At 30.7% G+C, this 18,972-nt stretch overlaps 1 protein-coding gene across 1 annotated transcript in view; it reads left to right on the top strand.

Moving 5' to 3' along the window:
- The window catches only part of LOC124529826, a 51,683-nt gene extending 45,011 nt beyond the window's left edge, over positions 1–6,672 (top strand). Inside the window, exons 41-46 of the mRNA XM_047103745.1 lie at positions 625–749; positions 1,108–1,373; positions 2,150–2,214; positions 3,549–3,708; positions 5,304–5,500; positions 6,562–6,672. Of these exons, the coding sequence (XP_046959701.1) occupies positions 625–749; positions 1,108–1,373; positions 2,150–2,214; positions 3,549–3,708; positions 5,304–5,500; positions 6,562–6,672 (924 nt within the window). The remainder of the gene's footprint in view (positions 1–624; positions 750–1,107; positions 1,374–2,149; positions 2,215–3,548; positions 3,709–5,303; positions 5,501–6,561) is intronic.
- Positions 6,673–18,972: the final 12,300 nt, after the last annotated feature.

The following is an 18,972-nucleotide window of genomic DNA, read 5'->3' as shown; positions in this document are numbered from 1 at the left end:
CTGCAGTTCACATATTTTTAGAATAACTTTGATTCCAGAAGATTAACGAAGTTTGTTTGTCTTTTTTTGCATCGATGATGTCTAGATTTCCATTTAAATACAACTACTATTATGTATACATATTTTATAAATTAGGAGTTTGTGTAAGATAATGTGTAAGCTCTCTTAGAACAGTGCAAATATTTCTGTGGGATCGGAGGTCAACCGAATCAGCCTTGCGGTTTCTCACAGAGTATACATATACACTATAGTATTATAGTTACACTCAAATGCCTCGTTTCCGAGCTTCTCGCTCATACTGAAGTAAAGCCAGTGAAATATATTTTTTATATAAATTTTTATTATAAGACAATAATGCTAAGGAACATTTATTTTTATCTTATAGGCTATGACTAAGTATTTTAGTATTACGACTTGGCGGTAGGGCTTTGTGCAAGCATGTCTGGGTAGATAACGCCCACACATGACATAGTCTACCGCCAATCAGCAATATTTAGTATTGTTATGTTAATGTCGTGTTCGTGGCGTAACATCTTATTTCTCCAGCTTCATGGGTTATCCACTGTTAGGTGGTTCATTGGTCATTTATAAAATCAAATAAAAAATATTTCTATTTCTTTGCAGTCTGCAATGACTTTTTTCATAGTCATTTTATTGTTGCATACGTTAACATGTATTTGGTTACTGACCCTGATTGCCTCCGCACCTTTCAATATCATACGGACTCTCAAGCTCCATCTGCTAGATGAGTAAGTCTTTTATAAATATATATACTTCTATATATAAATAAAATAAAATACTATCTAAAATAGTACTATGAGTGTCAGTCAATTCAAATCAACCTTTCCTAGTTTCAAGATTAAATGTCACATTTAAAAGTTTAAGAGAAAGGGAAGCCAGACAGACTGGCGCCGTAACGCGTTACGTAACGAAGCGGAGTACCCTTACTTAAGAAGTTATCACTTCAAAAATAATTATCTATTATTATATGAAAATGAGAATCTTGCCAATTCTTTTAAATACAAATTTTAACGTACTAGAAACGGCTTAAACTAAATAACTTCTATAATCGTTTTTATTGTGTTTATATATGAAATACTTTTTTAGCGATACGCCACAACGCCAATGGGACTACACAACATCTTTATACGTAATAGTTGCGGAACTGACAACAACGGGAGGCGATGAGTTTATAGTAGAAGATATGATTTCAATGGTGATCCTAACGATATGCCTCATCAGCGGTAAGATGTTGGCCGCTGCTGTGATAGCAACTAGCATGCAAGTTGCGTATTCCACTAAATATGCCTTGAATAATTATGAGAAGTCAACAAAAGAGCTGATCGATGTACTGAAAAACCAGGGACTGTCAAGTACGTATAATCCTCTTCATACTGATATATTATGATGCACATGAAATCGCGTTTCTGTGTCCTATATATTTTCTGCTTGATTCCATTGTGTAATACATGAAGCTTCAAACTCTCTAAAATGGTCTGGTAGTTCCTGAAATTAACTTCTTTTAAAAATAAAATATAAGCTCTCTAACTTCGCTTGTTATAAGTATAGATATGATCGGCGTATGAGTAAAATAAGTACGAGGAAAAATCATTATCAAATATTTTGTAATGTAAAAATGTTGCAAGACGTAATAACAACTTTTGCTTACTGATTAAATTAATCGAAAGTAAATATTATATTCAATATCGTAATCGATTTTTTTGAAAAAAAAAAGTACTAAAGACATTTTAGGACTGATCTTATATACGATATAAAATTCACCTCAGTTTTCTCAGAGGCTACATGTAAACAGTTGATACGAAACGGCTGCTAAACAAACATAATTTATTTTTGTTTAGCAGTGTCAAGTCTATAGCATTAACATTAGCTGATTATTGCTTTTTATTTGCAATATCCAGACTTAGCATTAAGCGAAATGTGCGTTAGCTACTTATTCACCAATATGAAAGCCTTCTCGAAAGACCTATTTTTTTATATTTATCTTGACCACAAAAACATAAAACATGTAATATATGTATAAAAAAATAAAATAACTGAGAAATACAACTAAATCAACCTCTTTTCTCATCGTTAAAAACAAATGCATCGTTTTCGATTTAAATATAGAAGCTCATATGTTTTTTTATAGACTATCAATTAATGAAGTTTTGGAAATATGTCCGTCAGCTTTGGGTAACGGAAAGAGGAAGACAGGTAATTATAACAAACCTACCTATAACCACCTACATATGTTATTGTAATAAACAGCCTATAAATTACCCACTGCTGGGCTAAGGTTCCTCTCCCATTAAGAAGAGGGTTTTAGAACATATTCCACCACGCTGTTCCAATGCGGGTTGGTGGAATGCACATGTGGCAGAATTTCGATTAAATATTGGGGCACAAGCCCCCATATTGATATTGCCCCTATGTTGTTGGGGATTTCAGATCTAATAACTAATATCAAAACCTTGGCCTGTGACGAAATAAGTGACTTCATTTGGCAGTTAACGATTGCTATAGTTCAACACACACTGCGATGCTCATACGTCGCCAGAAGTCACCGGCTGGTATGGGCGCAAAGTCGCCGCAATTATATTCCTAAGGCTCTGTATAATAGTACTATTAATTTAAATATTATTATGTTTTTGTTTATCATTCACACATTCAATAACTTTAACCAATTCTACTATCCGTTAGGAAAACTAATCGAGCGGACCTATTAATAGACGCTATATACCTAGCTGTTAACGACATGTTTTAATATAAATTATTTTATTGTTTTTAATGAAGATTTTTTGTAGAATCAGTGTGATTTGAAACTCAATAAAACTAAAATATGTATCGACATCAAGAAAAACAAAAGAAAATAGTTAATACGTTTCATTTCTACCATGAGTTTGCTCTTTTACTTCTCTCTCCGTCATCCTTAATTTGACATTGATCCGAAGGAGACAAAACATTTCGTATTCAGTATCTATACAGCGTGTATTTATGAAAGGGATAAGTATTAATCCAATTACATAGAACGCGGTCATTGTGAATACAATCGTAATGAAAATACATGCTGATCGTAAATATTTTCTGTTGGTTTTTTTATGTGTAAAAAAGTAACTATTTTTAAAATGCAATTTTAAAGCTTGTTAAGGAACAATATGGAGCAGAATTTCATTCGACCAATGAAGCTTTTACGAAGAATTAACAATTTAAAAACTCAGAAACGTTTGTCTTGGTTTTAACCTTCGTAAGTAGTGTGTACACCGGTTTTCAAGGGTACGCCACCCAGATGTCCCGGGTTCGATTCCCGGCCGAGTCGATGTAGAAAAAGTTCGTTAATTTCCTTCGTTTTCTTGGGTCTGGGTGTTTGTAGTACCGTCGTTACTTCTGATTTTCCATAACACAAGTGCTTTGGCTACTTACATTGAGATCAGAGTAATGTCACATACATGTAGTCCAATATTAAAAAAAAACGACCGTAATATTTTTTAAAGAACTACATTTATTTACAGGGCTTCTGTTTGTGTAATTTGATTAAATATATTTGGCAGTTACCAGTTCTGGTAGCGGAAACTCCATATGTGCTTCGTTGCGATCTGATGTCTGCGATGTTCGGCCAGCATTTGCGGAGCTGTTATATTTTCGCTGACACCGGCGAACCGTTCCTTCGTCAGCTCACTGTGTTGTTAGATTACTCTATATATTTTCCAGGTAAGGATTTTCTTTATTCGGTAAGTCTTATTGTATAAATGAAAATAAAATGTATTTGTTATATTATTTTCGATGATATTGAGAACGTTTTTTTTATGTATTTTTTTTTAATTAACATTGACTTTTGAAATCAAATTCATTGAGTTAAAACTGAGTAAAAAAATTAACCAAATATTTAACACTAAATTTAGATAAATTCATGAAATAATCAATATATATTTTTTTAATTTATATTAGGCACAAAACGACAAATGTTAAAAAAAAATAAAGTAATTGTTTTTACTCTTCTATTAAATAATAGCTTCACAAATATAATTTCATCATCGTCTAATACAATTAATCAACGCAACAAAATAAATAGTTTTTATTTTGATTAAAATAAATCATGATTTTAATCACTTGTATAAAATTTAATTAAAGTTTTACGAAAAATAATCTATAGTGCATAACAATCCAATATATAATTATAAAAACAAATATTTAAATTTGGAACGCGATTTATTATTTTAATTAAATCCTTCTCGATATATTATCCATTACAGATAATATATTGTGACTATAAAATTTAATTTTGGAATTAAAATTCCATTCTAAAATTGTTTATTTTATTTTTTTATTAGGAGGTATTATAATAATTATTGTTTCCGGCCTGTATGAAATAATAAGAGTAATTAGACACAAAGTAGGTTTATTCATAAAAAGATTTTTTTATAATATTCAGTCATAAAAGGTATTCATAATATAAATAGAAACATTACTAACAAACTGCGTGCGATATTAATAAGAAGTTGGCGCGTTGAAGTTGATAAATAGAGGAAAATTAGTTAGTTAATTGAGTCATACATCACTGTGAAGAGACTCTTGATATCTACTGAAGAAATCGTAATCTCGAAAAATATGCTTAATGTAGATAAGAAACAACATTTTTAGATATTTTTTATTAAATAAATAATTACCTTAAACTTATGTTATCTTAGAATATGAGTATGTACAATCTTATTGGTTTCGAAATTTGTTTTATCTGAGTGATATTTCAATTTAGAATGCATAGGTGTTTTTATTTAAAAAAAATCATAATATAGTCTGCACTGTTGTAAATAAAGGGATTGTTTGTTTGATTTGTACCCTATAATTTTAAGGGTTAATATCTTCTAAATTTGATGGAATGTTTCGGATTATATGACGGTTATTTTAGCCGCTACCTAATTATATATTATATTATTTTGTTAAACTAAGATTTAAGTTTAGTTAAGGGCTATAAATGTGTTACTGGATTATGGCTATTATTGAAGACTTTTTTCCACCAATTTTTTCTACTGGTGGTTGATAAAGTAAGTAAAATAAAAACCGAAAACTTGGTAATGCAATGGTATTTGAATTCTCGACTTTCAATTAAGAGTGAGATGTTCTAATCGTTGGGTCATCGCGATTCTCACAAATGAAGACGAGTGTGTAACAAAATTCAAAACAATATATTTTTTGAAGAAGTATATATTAAGAATAATACTAACAATCTATCTTCAAGTAATCTCTCGTTGTTTTGCATATTGTTCTGTTCTTTTGAAACGGCGTCTATGATTTGAATTTTTTTCCAGGTAATTATATAGTTGTAGCTGGAGATAGCGAGGCCCGCATGCACTGGGTGGCATCAGGGACTGTGTCGGTGGTATCTGTGCGTGAAGATCTTACTGAAATTACTCACGAGAACCTCGGTCCTGGAGACGTGTTCGGAATTTTACAAGGTTTACACTATGGCTTGGCACATTGTTTCTCATACAGAGCCGAAACTAAGGTGAATACTAATACAATAATTATTAACTTCTCTTCTGCTAAACAATAACGAGTGTAGTTTATTTTATTTTTTAGATTGATTATCAAAAAATTTCGAATTTTAAATGCGTTTTTTTTATGTTATAGTTGGCCGACGAGCATATGGGCCACCTGATGGTAAGTGGTCACCATCACCAATGACAATGACGCTGTAAGAAATATTAACTATTCCTTACATCGTCAATGTGCCATCAACCTTAGGAACTAAGATGGTATGTCCCTTGTGCCTGTAGTTACACTGGCTCACTCACAATTTAAACCGAAACACAACAATACTGCGTACTGTTATTTGGCGAAAGAATAACTGATGAGTGGGCGGTACCTACCCAGACGGGCTAGCACAAAGCCCTACCACCAAGTTAATTATAATATAATAGCGTATTTGAAATAAAATACGTTCACTACAATATTTATAGTCTGTATAGTGTACTCTTGATCCTCGATGGTGCCATTTTTGATCAGTTCAAATCAAAATCAAAATATTCTTTATTAAAGCAGGTTCATAAATGCACGTTTGAATCATATTACACTGTTGAAATAAATTTAAAGCTACTATCGGTTCGGAAAGTAGCTTCTACCGAGAATAACCAGTAACAAAGTCAGTAATTACTCAGAGTATGTCAGTAAACAAGAATTGTTCTTGTATATATTCCGCTTAGAAGTCAATAAAAACTACTTTTACGATTTTTTATTTTCAAAAAAAGTCTTTTGTTTAGTAATATACCTTATTTATCATTTTTTTTTTACCTTTAAAATGTTAATAGGATAGGTAAGATGTAAAATCGAAGCAAACAAATGACAAAACTCATTTGCGCATTTGTAAAACTAGTTCCTTAAGTACATTTTCCGAAATAAAAAGTAATTTATGTGCTCCTCCTTTTATCTGTATCTGAGTTAAATTTCATTCAGATCAATTCTACCGTTGGAAACAGGATGCTAAATATAAATTATAAGGATGAGGATTGGCCAAATAAAATAAAATAAATTATAAATTATTCTTGTCATAAAGCATATTACTTTTAGGTGGGCGTTCTTAGTTTGAGTTTGGATTCCTGGATCGACATCTTGCCTTACTTTCCGGATGCAAAAATAATTATTTCACAAAGATCTGATGTTCTTTTCACGAAAATATAATGGAGATAAATAGTATATTAATGGTAGAGTTTATATTCAACGAGGTTGATGGTGATTTATTTTTGATTCTTATTATACTTAAATATAGATTATACTTACCGTCATTTAAAAGTGTATTTATTTAGTTATTTTATGAGCCAATATTATGTCCAATTAAATATTATATACCTCAAATTAAGTAAACAGCTATTGATATTTAAAAAAAATGGAAAAAGTACTTTAATCGTATAATAAAACACATAACTATATACATTTAAAAGCAAACAATAACAATTCGACAATTGTTGTAAATAAGGAGAATATTTTTAAAAATACTTAAAAATGATAATAGATTAATCGTAGTTATATCAAATCACAATTTAAAAATTACCTTATAAATTATTCACGATCTTTCCGACTAGCGGCAAGAGTGCTGCTCTAAATCATAATGCCATATAATGGGAAATTCACTCAGCAAAAAATAACTAGCTCTCCCGTTAAGATAATTAGATGAAAATAATTTTCCGCTGAGGACAAAGAGTTGCAACACAAGTATCAGATATATTGGAATTAAAATATACATAATTGGTATAGTGTAGTTGTGGTCGGCTTAAATAATTAGAGACTATTTTAAATCATCATCTAAGCTTTTATCGTCCATTTGTTTGTAAGTATTCACCTAAAGTAACAGCCTGTACATTTCCCACTGCTGAGATAAGGCCTCCTCTTCTATTAAGGAGAGGGTTTGGAACATATTCCACCACGCTGTTCCAATGTGGGTTGGTGGAATGCACGTGTGGCAGAATTTCGATGAAATTAGACAGATGCAGGTTTCCTCACGATGTTTTCCTTCACCGCCGAGTACGAGATGAATTATAAACACAAATTAAGCACATATATATAGTGGTGCTTGTCTGGGTTTGAACCCGCACTCATCCGTTAAGATGCACGCGTTCTAATCACTGGGCCATCTGAGCTCAGTATTCATTCAGTATTCACCTATGCTTATTAAATTAAATTAATTAATTGATTGATATCTTTATTTCGATGCGTTATATATTTATAGTAGATAATGCGTCATTGCAGACTTGTCATTGTTATCTCAATGTAAAATGATAAATCATTGCACTTTTGTGACATGATGACCCTTGCCCTGCCATCGAGTAAAAATTATGAATGTGTTAAAAGCGTGCAGATACAGAAGCAAGGACTTCCAAAGATATTTTCTGAAAATATATCTCACACATACATACATAGGTAGATACCGTTTACTTGGAAAAAAATCCGAATTTAATTTCTAATATTTTTCTCTAATTGATGCCATGATGATGGAAGTTGGTATATAAGCAATATTCATTACAATCAAATTAATAATTTCGCATTGCTTGCATTGATTTTAAGTAGAACAGATTGTAATCCGCTTAACATAGTTTCGACACAATGGAAATCGCGTGGAATGGTGAAATGCTACCGATTCAATTATTGTCCTATAAAGCTTTCATCTACTATGCAATTGACCGCGGATTAATTATACAACCACCTATGTCGATTCAATCGAAATGCGGAATTATTTAGTAAGAGCTGCCACACATTACGGAGCTTCATTATATATCATAATATTTACTTTATTTAAGTGGACCAGCGAATTATTTTTTTACCTAAACAACCGTCAAACTTTTTGAGCAAATTACTAAATTAAATTTAACTAAAATTTAAAAGAATCAATCTTTATTGATGATGTCGTTCTGACCGATTTCGTCATCAGTTGCTCAAGGGAGACCAGCCAGTGAGATCGAATGTGTCAAGACTCAGATTCAGAGAAACTCTTAACTAATTGGAAAGCACACTTGTTCGTTGTTGTTTCGAGTATTCTATCAGAATCTGCTAGGATGCTCCTGGAATTCTATTTAATGGCTATTAATAGTAAATAATGTTTAAACGAAATGAGACTGACGTACCTGTGTAGGACAAAAAAGTTTGGAACTAGTCAATTACACAATGCATATTACAGTGTATACAATGTCAGTAAACCTTGAACACTGTAAACCATTCAATTCAAAAAATCTCATAAACCGATTTGGGACGAGTGCAGTGAGTGTAATCGGGGAAGGAGATGGTCTCCTTCTGTGGGAATGTTGCATGTTCCTGTTGATTTGCTTGCTGGTATTCCCTTTTTCAGTATTCTGTCACAAACGCTGATGTTTGTGAGGCCCACATACCTCTCCCATACCCGTATGGGCGGGAAAACGTTGTTATGTTATTATGGTTTCCGAGAAAAGTTATATTGCATATTCCACGAAAATTAAATGTGATAGCGACTGTGAAATTCAATCAGAACATATCAGCAAAATTGAGATCGTACTTTGTTTTTTAAAGTCGATACAGACTTTGATGGAATTTTTGTATTGCAATTTCAAAAAGGCTTAGTTTATCGTAGAAATAATCAGTACCCTTAGTACGAGTTTGACAGTTAACTTCATGTAATTTACTTTCGGTTTTCTTTTCATACAAATCCTATCAGCGCCCCAAGCGTAAACGCAGAGGAACTAAAATCGGCAGTACGAGTTTTTATTACTAACGTTATCGACTTCGAAGTCGAAATAACGCGCGGTTTTCGACATTTTGGTAGTACGAGTAACACTTTTGACAGATTTACGCAAGTAAATTGACGTTTTCGTTACTTTCTTATCGAGTTTGAACTCACTGAATTTATTTCGGTGAGAGTCAGTGAAACCTATTTTTGAAAATTAATTACTATTCATGTGAGGCAATATAATGCTTGAAAACTAGCTACAACTGTTACGGTAGTCTTTTAGAACATTAAAAAGCAACGAAACTGAATTCTGCGGTGAAATTTATCTTTAATTAGCCGTATTTTAAACTAACATATTTTCTTGAGAATTGCCTTAGAAAATGTTAATATTTTTTTGCGTTAACATGTGAAGAAGAAATGAGTTATAAATATTAACTTATTTTCAATATATTTACAAATATAATACAAACGCAAGGTGAGTCTAAATATAACATATATTTTTAAATGGCATGCTAATGTATTATTTAATTACATCGAAAATAAATGATAATAATGTAAAAGAGTATAATTCAATTATCATAATATCATAAAATCGCTTAAACAAAATAGTAAAACAAGTTATAATTGAAATATGTATATTGTTTAAATGAGTATTTTCAAAAACATCAAAAATACTTAACTTATTTTTGTTATTATTCCTAACAATATTGGTAGCAGTTGAGAATGCTTTGAAGGTATGATGGGGATCATGCAAAGTATAAGTAACTGTCATTCTTTAGTGTAATCATTATTAATAAAAATATATATATTTTTCAGGCTATGAGTGAATCAATCCTTTATTTGGAGCAGCTATACTATTATTAAAACGATGAACTCTTTATTGTTAAATGTAAATAAAAAGGTTTATATATGTAGTATATATATATATATATATATATATATATATATATATATATATATATATATATAATTATATATATAATTATATTTTAGGAAAAATAAAAACACAAATTATGATAGTAATTATAAGGTATTTGTTTTCTATATATTAAACTTTATTTTTACAATGATTCTTGGAGTTAAGATTGATAGATGTAGCATCACACTGGAAAATCAATAACTATTGTTTTGATTTCTCTCATAAATAATCAACTTCAAAAACACTCATTGCTTAATAAAATATAATGTTATTACTTATACTTTTTCAATTATGGGGTATATTAAAACAGTCAATTAAAACTATGAACTCTTTGTTGTTTAATGTAAATAAAGACCTTTGTATATGTTATATACATAATTATATTTTAGGACAATTAAAAAACAAATTAAGGTAGTAATTATTAGGTATTTGTTTTCTATATATTAAACTTTATTTTAACAATGATTCTTGGAGTTAAGAGTGATAGATGTAGCATCACACTGGAAAATGCAGCACAGATGTATTTGTATTATCTAGGCTTGTATTTCTTCTTTGGAACTGTAATCACAAACAATATTTTTTATTAATACATTCACAAACATATAAGATAGTCATGATCATGGAATTATTTAAATCTAAGTGAACCCTAATTGAAATATAATTAATAAGGTCCATAATACATAATGGCAATTAGACATGCATATTATTGTAGTATATTGAAATAGTTTGTATTTAATTAGAATAATATCGAAATAACAAAATAATTTAAGCATAACTTTGAATTGAGATGAAAGTCACTTCATTTTAAATTAAACAGGAAATAAAAACAATAATTTAAATATAGAATTAAAGTGTTCGCAAACTAATTTTACTTATTAATAGATGCTCTAAATATGTATAAGTATATCAACGTAAAATTGTAAGGAGAGTTCAATTAACAATATTTGTAGGTTAGTTATAGTTTAACACAAATTCCTCTATATTAATAACAATATTCACTGTTTATATATTTTTTAAACGTTTAGAATCTTTATTATAAAATTACGGTCCTTACAATTATTACTTAATGTAATAATAAATTTATGTTTACGTACCTCTTGATGAATTTTATAATATAATTAATCTTTCAAACAATGTTTCAGTGTAATTTCTTCTCTTTTCACTGCTATTATAACACTTAAAAATTAAAGCATTCACCGTTCTATTTCTTATAGTAATTTAAACATTGTAAAATACGATAATATAACCTTAAAATTTTTAAAGACATTAGACAATACTTTGCGAGAAATGTCAAATACAATAAAAATGACAAAATATTTTCTTTCACTCTTTTTAGCGCGTGCAAGTGAGACGGAAATATGAATTGTGTGGTAGTCTTTTTCGAGTAGCTCGATGGCTATCATGGTTTTAACGCAAACGAGTAATGTCAAACTTATACTATCGAATTCAAATACTTCGTAAACGTTTTCGAATAGACGATACGTTATTAACGCAAGAAGTATTGAAACTCGTACTAGGGGTACAGTTCATATTTTCGACTTAAAATCTCTGATTTGAATTAAATAAATTAACAACAATGGACAGACAGATTGTATTTCATTAGTGGAAGTATTATATTGCACAGAATGCTGGCGTGCAGTAAAAAAATAACATATGATGATATAGGAAAGATTTATTGCCTTGCGAATGATTGAATATGAATAATTATGATATTATTACAAATAGAATTACGAAATGATATTTTTTTTAATATTTCAATGGCGGCCATCAGACATTTTCATTCTATGACATTCATATCGCTAAATATCCTGACAGCTAAGCGGGTGGACGATTACCGCCAACCGTCGTCCTTATGTATCCGGTCAAGTGTTACTATTTGTGATTTTAATTTTCTTCTAATTAATTAACATAATAATTAACAACATTAAATTCTTAAATATATACAAATATGAACTAAAACAGTAACAACAGTAACAGTAACTAGTACTGTATAAATCTTGACCGAGTGGAATGGTGGCAAGAATGCTAGCAGCATTTCCCCGTTGAATGGCAATTCCGATCCTCTGGGCAAAAAACGAACCAGCCCTCCTGTCACCAGTGGAGGCAATGAGGCGAGGTGTTATACTTTTGAGGAAAATGTATCTAATCTGATGAAATACTTCTAATAATATTATATCATCTCACAAATAGGTATATATTTATTAAAACTCTGTAATTATAAATGATGTCTAGGCGACAAAAAATTTGCGTTTGTGTAATTGAGGATTACTGTTTTAAATTTATGCATTTATTTATGAAAGTAGTCCTTCAGTAAAGATGTTATGTATTTAATGCTATGCTATGTATGTATGCTGCCCCTATAGTTCTATGTAACTATTCTTACAAAATTACCACGTATTGCTAATTTAAATAATGATTCCTTTTTTTATTGCATCATGGATTTTTTTGATATTAAAAGTTTAAGTTGGAGAATCCTTTTAAAAGTTTTACTTTTTTACCTTTAACGTTAAAAATGTTTTATTTTTACATTAAACTCATATAAAAAGATATGTGTTTTTAAATAAAATCAATATTATTCCGATTATTTTATTTGCGATATCATACCTTTTAGATTTTACAATATAATAATACGCTTGTATTAGATATTTATCCATAAAGCACATACATTCACATCGGCATTTATTAAATATAACTTTTTACAAATTTTCCAGTACAAAATTGCTGTAATACACCGCAACCTCGATGATACGAGCTTTAAAAGGCCGTGTCACGTTACTCCACACGTGTTTCATCCTAGTTAAGCTTATTTCCACTTTATATTTGAAGCGTAGCCGCCAACTGGTAGTGAAATATTTTACTTGTATTTTTCAAGCTATTAATTCGTTCTAAGACACGTGAAATAATAATATATACACATATTACAAAATATAGCTGTTGGTTTTATTGGCCTTGTTAGCGACACCAGCTGTGACACCACTCATGATACTAAATCAATAAAATTAAAAATCCACAGCAGCGCAATTTTATGACATTTTCTGCCTCGCACAACCACATTGTGGAACCAGCTTTCACCGGCGGTTTTACTGGACCGAAATGACTTGGGAACAATCTAGAACAAAGCGTAGTCCTTCCATATAGGCCGGCAACGCACCTGCAAGTCCTCCGGTGTTGCGGATGTCCATGGGCGGTGATAGTCACTTTCCATGTTTTTAGGTTAACCCCATTTTGTACGGGGTTTGCTCCTATAAATTAAATAAATATATATAAACGAAGTATTAGCCCCATCTTTGGTTCTCAGAATAATGTTTATCCGTCTGCTATGTATTTCATTTTTCCCACGACATTGCTCCGACAATGGTTTCAAGTGTATCAGAATTTCATCCGACAGAAATTTTAGCGCTTGTTCTTGTTCATTGGCCACACATATCGAGTATCCAAAGAATTAAAAATATATTTATTTAGCAATCCAACTGACGGCGTATGTATACGATGTATTAATAATGTTCTATTTTCAACCGACTTCCAATAGGAGGAGGTTATCAATTCGTCTGTATTTTTTTTTTTTTTATGTTTGTTACCTCATAACTTTTCACTGGGTGGACCGATTTTGATATTTTTTTTTGTTTGAAAGGTAGTGCTTCCCGTGGGGTCCCATTTTTTTTTATTTTTTTCCGATGATGGTATCCATATGAAAACGACATAAGTCTTAAATTTGCATTATGTATATGCGCGACAAATAGGTGAATAACTGAAAATCACGTTAACCAATTTTGATAATTCTTTTTTTATTATAAAATATATACTTTAAGGGTAATTTGGTGAAAGTTTGGTAAGGTTCTGAGCACAGGATCCATGACAAAGTAACGGAACGGAAGGGAACGGAACAATTCTGAGGAGCACGTTAGCGATACTCAGTCGAATCTATTATTTATAGGTTATTTGGATATTTGAGTCACCTTCCGTAATGTGGTTATGTTTATGTAATTATCATAGTCGAATATTATAATCAACTAGCTACCCACCCCGGCTTCGCACGGGTGCAAAACTGATACTAAATATACTACAGAATTTGTTTATTTACGACATCATATCGCAAACTTCTAAAATTATCAGTGTTTCTTTACTATATTGTTCATGTATTATATACACAAACCTTCCCCTTGAATCACGCTATCTTTTAAAAACCGCATCAAAATCCGTTGCGTAGATTTAAAGATATAAGGACAGAGAAAGCGACTTTGTTTTATACTATGTAGTGATGGAACTCCTATACGGCTCGCAGTTAGGGTGCGATATGGGGCAGAATTTCTTACTATCTTTAATCAAATTTTGTGTATGTGATGTGATCTCATATGATGTACGAAATATAGTTGGTCTTTTTCAAAGTTTTTTTGCTGAGTTCGATTACAGCTCTTTCGAGGGATCCTTGTAGTTTACGCCGCGTGACGTTTTAAATCCGCATTTTCGAAAGTATATTTTTGCTTTATTCGCAAGTTTCCTTTGAAATTGTCCTCGAAGTAGTTTCTGACTCATATAAACGGAACGCTTAATCTATCCATATTAAAAAAAAAATAGTTAGTCAACATCAGCTTCACTTAAAATCAAAAAATAAATAAAAATTTTAACAAAAAGAAAAACCGACTTCAAACAAAACACTATTTTATAAATAAAAATTTTAACAAAAAGAAAAACCGACTTCAAACAAAACACTATATTAAAACAAATGAATATGCACGAAAAAGTAATAAAAATAATTGCGTATTCAACATATTTTTTAATCTTCCTAAGTTAAATGAAATGAAAACTATTAGACTACTTAAAAGTCGATTAACGATTATATCATGTAGTTATAGTTATTGGTATATTTGGAGCCGGTGTCAGCCACGGTGCCCTTGCCCCAACAATCAAAAGAAAGAAGCGATACGAGCCCCTTGATTGATCCAGTATATTATTGTGTTAAAGGTAATTTGTAAAAAACATGTTTGTTAAAGTATTCTCGTATTGTTTTTTGATAGATATACTGTAGGGTTTTATTGGCTGACACCGACTCCAAATATAACAATAATTATAACTACATGATATAATCGTTAATCGACTTTTAAGTAGTCTAATAGTTTTCATTTCATTTAACTTAGGAAGACTCTAAAAAATATGTTGAATACGCAATTATTTTTATTACTTTTTCGTGCATATTCATTTGTTTTAATATAGTGTTTTGTTTGAAGTCGGTTTTTTTTTTTGTTAAAATTTTAATAAAACAGTTGTATTTTTTTAGTTTATAGATGCAATTAGTCAGAAAATGTTTCCTATAATCTCTCTCGGTTCGTGCCGAAAGTTCGCCTGTTGCACAAAACATTTTTTACTAGTCTTATATCCGCTAAATCTCTAGAAACAAATAATACACAGAGCAAAACATTGTTTTACTTTATTACATGCAAAAGCTAATTTCGCTGTCGGTAAAGGAATATATACGTTGGCCCTGTACGTAGTTTTGTGTCTTATATTTGCTTGGGTCTGACGGAATGGGTCCTTGGCGTGTTACATGTATTATGCAATATACGAATGGATCTTAATAAAATATTTAAATTTATTTATTTGTGTATTATATATTTGTTATATTGATACACCTTGATATTAGTTAAATTATTTATTTTTATAAATAAATTCAATCAAAGTTTAAAAATAAATACATAATTTTATTTTAATTGGAACTCACAAAGTATAATATAGTGTGCACACTTAGCATGAATAAATTGCTATGTGACATTAGTTGAAGATAAAAAGGCATGTCAAAGAGAGTATATCCTCAAGACGCGTCAAAAGATATCGTACATCAAAAATCAATTAAAAAATTATGATATGCCTTCATGACAATAATATGTCATCTTATTAAGATATTATTATAAAATTTTAGCTTTAATCGGTTTATAGAAAATTATATTTATAGGTTAGTCGTTTGATGGTAGGTATAAGAAGTTGCTTTTGTCCTTCAAGTTTATTTTCTATTCAGTAGTTTGATCGTGAAAGTGCAACAGACATACAGAAAGATAGATTTACGTTATTTTTTTTATTATTAGTACTTGATGTTAGGGCTTTGTGCAAGCCCGTCTGGGTAGGTACCACCCACTCATCAGTTATTCTACCGCCAAATAACAGTACTCAGTACTGTTGTGTTCCGGTCTGAAGGGTGAGTGAGCCAGTGTAACTAGAGGCACAAGGGACATGACATCTTAGTTCCCAAGGTTGGTGGCACATTGACGATGTAAGGAATAGTTAATATTTCTTACAGCGTCATTGTCTATGGGTGATGGTGACCACTTACCATCAGGTGGCCCATATGCTCGTCCGCCAACCTACACCATAAAAAAAAGATAATACCAATTTCGATCATTTATTAAAATGTACGAATTGTATTTATCTCATTTATTGCATCCAAATAACTTCTTGATACTGTTTTCATAACTTTGCGGTTGATATAGAAAGTTATCACCAGATAGAGATACCGCTCATCAGTAGTTAAAGCGAGCTGAGATCGACTTAGTGGTCTTTTCCCATCAGATCTGAAGTTTCTAACTCTAAGCGAATGGTGCACTCGAGCTGACGACATGAAGTCGCTTTATACATGTTCTTGTTGTAGACTGTTAATAAAAGTAAGTATAAGTTATTCAACAAAAGTATAGATGTGTGCGTATGGGTGTGTATGTATGCGTGGTACGTGTTTCATGAGTATAATGTGTAAAAGGCATTAGGCTAAAATTATTACTGTCTATCAGTGTGTGTTTTTTTTTTTCATATAATATAAATTTGAGGAAGAAGATTTGGAGTATCAATTAAACATGTCCGTTGTTTCAGCGCAATTACAATTTCCAATTAAGTGTCAAATATTGTCATTGTATTATATATAGCATCTTTAGGTTATGTAAAAAATGTTTCTCGTAATCTAGAAATATTTTAATATTTTTACTATGAAGAAGATAGTCAAGTACGTTCATTCATACATTCCAGTGAGAGTGAGGTTTAAACGCAGCATTACTAGCAGAATGTAAGGGGTTACTGAATCCGTGCAGTCCACAAGTAACTTGACGATACCCTTAATGCTGTTGAAAATATTAAACTGATACACGTTGCATATAAAATTAATAAGATATTGAGTGATATAATAACTAATATGAAATTATTTTTTCAACTTAATTTCTTTCCAAATAACTTCTGAAGTTATATTGAGCTGAACCATTTACGTAACTTTGAATAAGTGTTTAAACACTTAAGTTTCGTAAAAACTTAATTAATCAAAAACTATGTTATTTTAATATTACCATCTATACCGAATCTACGTATATATATATACATATATATACCTATATATATTGTTACGCTTTCACGAAATACACTATTGAGTCACATTTGATAAAATTTGGCAAGAAGCAAGATTGTACTCCCAAGAATGGATATAGGCATTTTTTAATAAATTTCAAAACAATTATAATCAAACTTTAAAAAATATTGACTGAAAGAAATGAAAACAAAGTTTAACGATCAAAATGCATGCGAAAATAAATGGGAAAGGAACTCTGTCTGTCTATCTATTGCTCTTTCACAGCTAAACCCCAAAAACGAAATATATGAAATTAAGTAGCTTTAGCTCCAAGTAAGGACGCTGGCTACTTTTTATGCGTCACGACTAAACCATAAACGCGAGTGAGGTGATAGGTGACAACTGAAAGTAATACATAGCAACGGGGTTAATAGCATACACGCACACAGTGACAATAATACATGACGGCATAAAAGAGCCATTGTCATGCTGTATGCCGTAACGGCATACAAGTTTGTCTTGCGCCCGAAGTACGCCAATACACGTATCACATCAGAAGTATTGATGAGCTTATTTTTAAAACTACCTATAAACTATGTAAACACTTATATTACTTGCACAAATATTTACAGAAAAAGACAAATATATTAATAATTCAAATTAATATAATTGATTGTAATGTCGATATATAATTAAAAGTCAATTGAGGTATTAAAAACACAAATGTGATTATTGAATATTAATAAGTATAAAAATAAGACAAAACAATATACATGTAATTAGGACTCGAAGTGATTCGAAACCAGATGTAGACTAGATGTATTGTGTTAGTTGCATGCAAGTCAGTTTATAGTCCATATAAGTCCTCTAAAACAATGGTCTTCTGTTAAATTCCGTAAGTAACTTCCTATCGACGTATCGATTGGATGGTTAACAAAAGTATCCATAACTAAAACGTCAGTTTAGGTTAATAGATATATTACAATCTTGTAATTCGAATGCTGTATAATATTCAGGTATATGCAAGAGTAATTCCTTATTGACTATTAAATAAAATGACAATATTTGTCCATTTTAAAAAAGGATATTAATAGTGACAATACAATGTTACTTAAATTAGAAAATAAGTAAAAACAAATAAAATATCAGATACAAAATTATTATTAGATAAAACAGCGTGCAAAAGCACGTCACGTAGGTGACACAATAATCCTTTGTTGGCTAACCATAAATATATATGAGAATGAATACATAGTTGCAAATTACATAATTCTCTAGAACTAAACCACATTGTTCAACTGCAATATAGTGACAGTGTAAGAAGTAAAGAATAAAACGAATTTCGGCATCAGCGTCATGTCTACATCGATGGAGCCAAAGGCTTGTGTTGTGATTGGACGACTTGATACCAAGTGCATAAAGTCTTTTATTTCCTTGTACTTCTTCATATCTAAAAAAAAAAGAAATTTAAATTTAGAATTAACGACATTCCATTTTTATTATTCGATTTGCTGAGAAATTGTGTCTAAGACAAATCCAATCTCATTCTTTTTA

The sequence above is a fragment of the Vanessa cardui genome, chromosome 5, assembly GCF_905220365.1.
Source record: "Vanessa cardui chromosome 5, ilVanCard2.1, whole genome shotgun sequence".
NCBI classification, from domain to species: Eukaryota; Metazoa; Arthropoda; class Insecta; order Lepidoptera; family Nymphalidae; genus Vanessa; species Vanessa cardui.
This window is presented reverse-complemented; position numbering and strand designations above follow the sequence as displayed.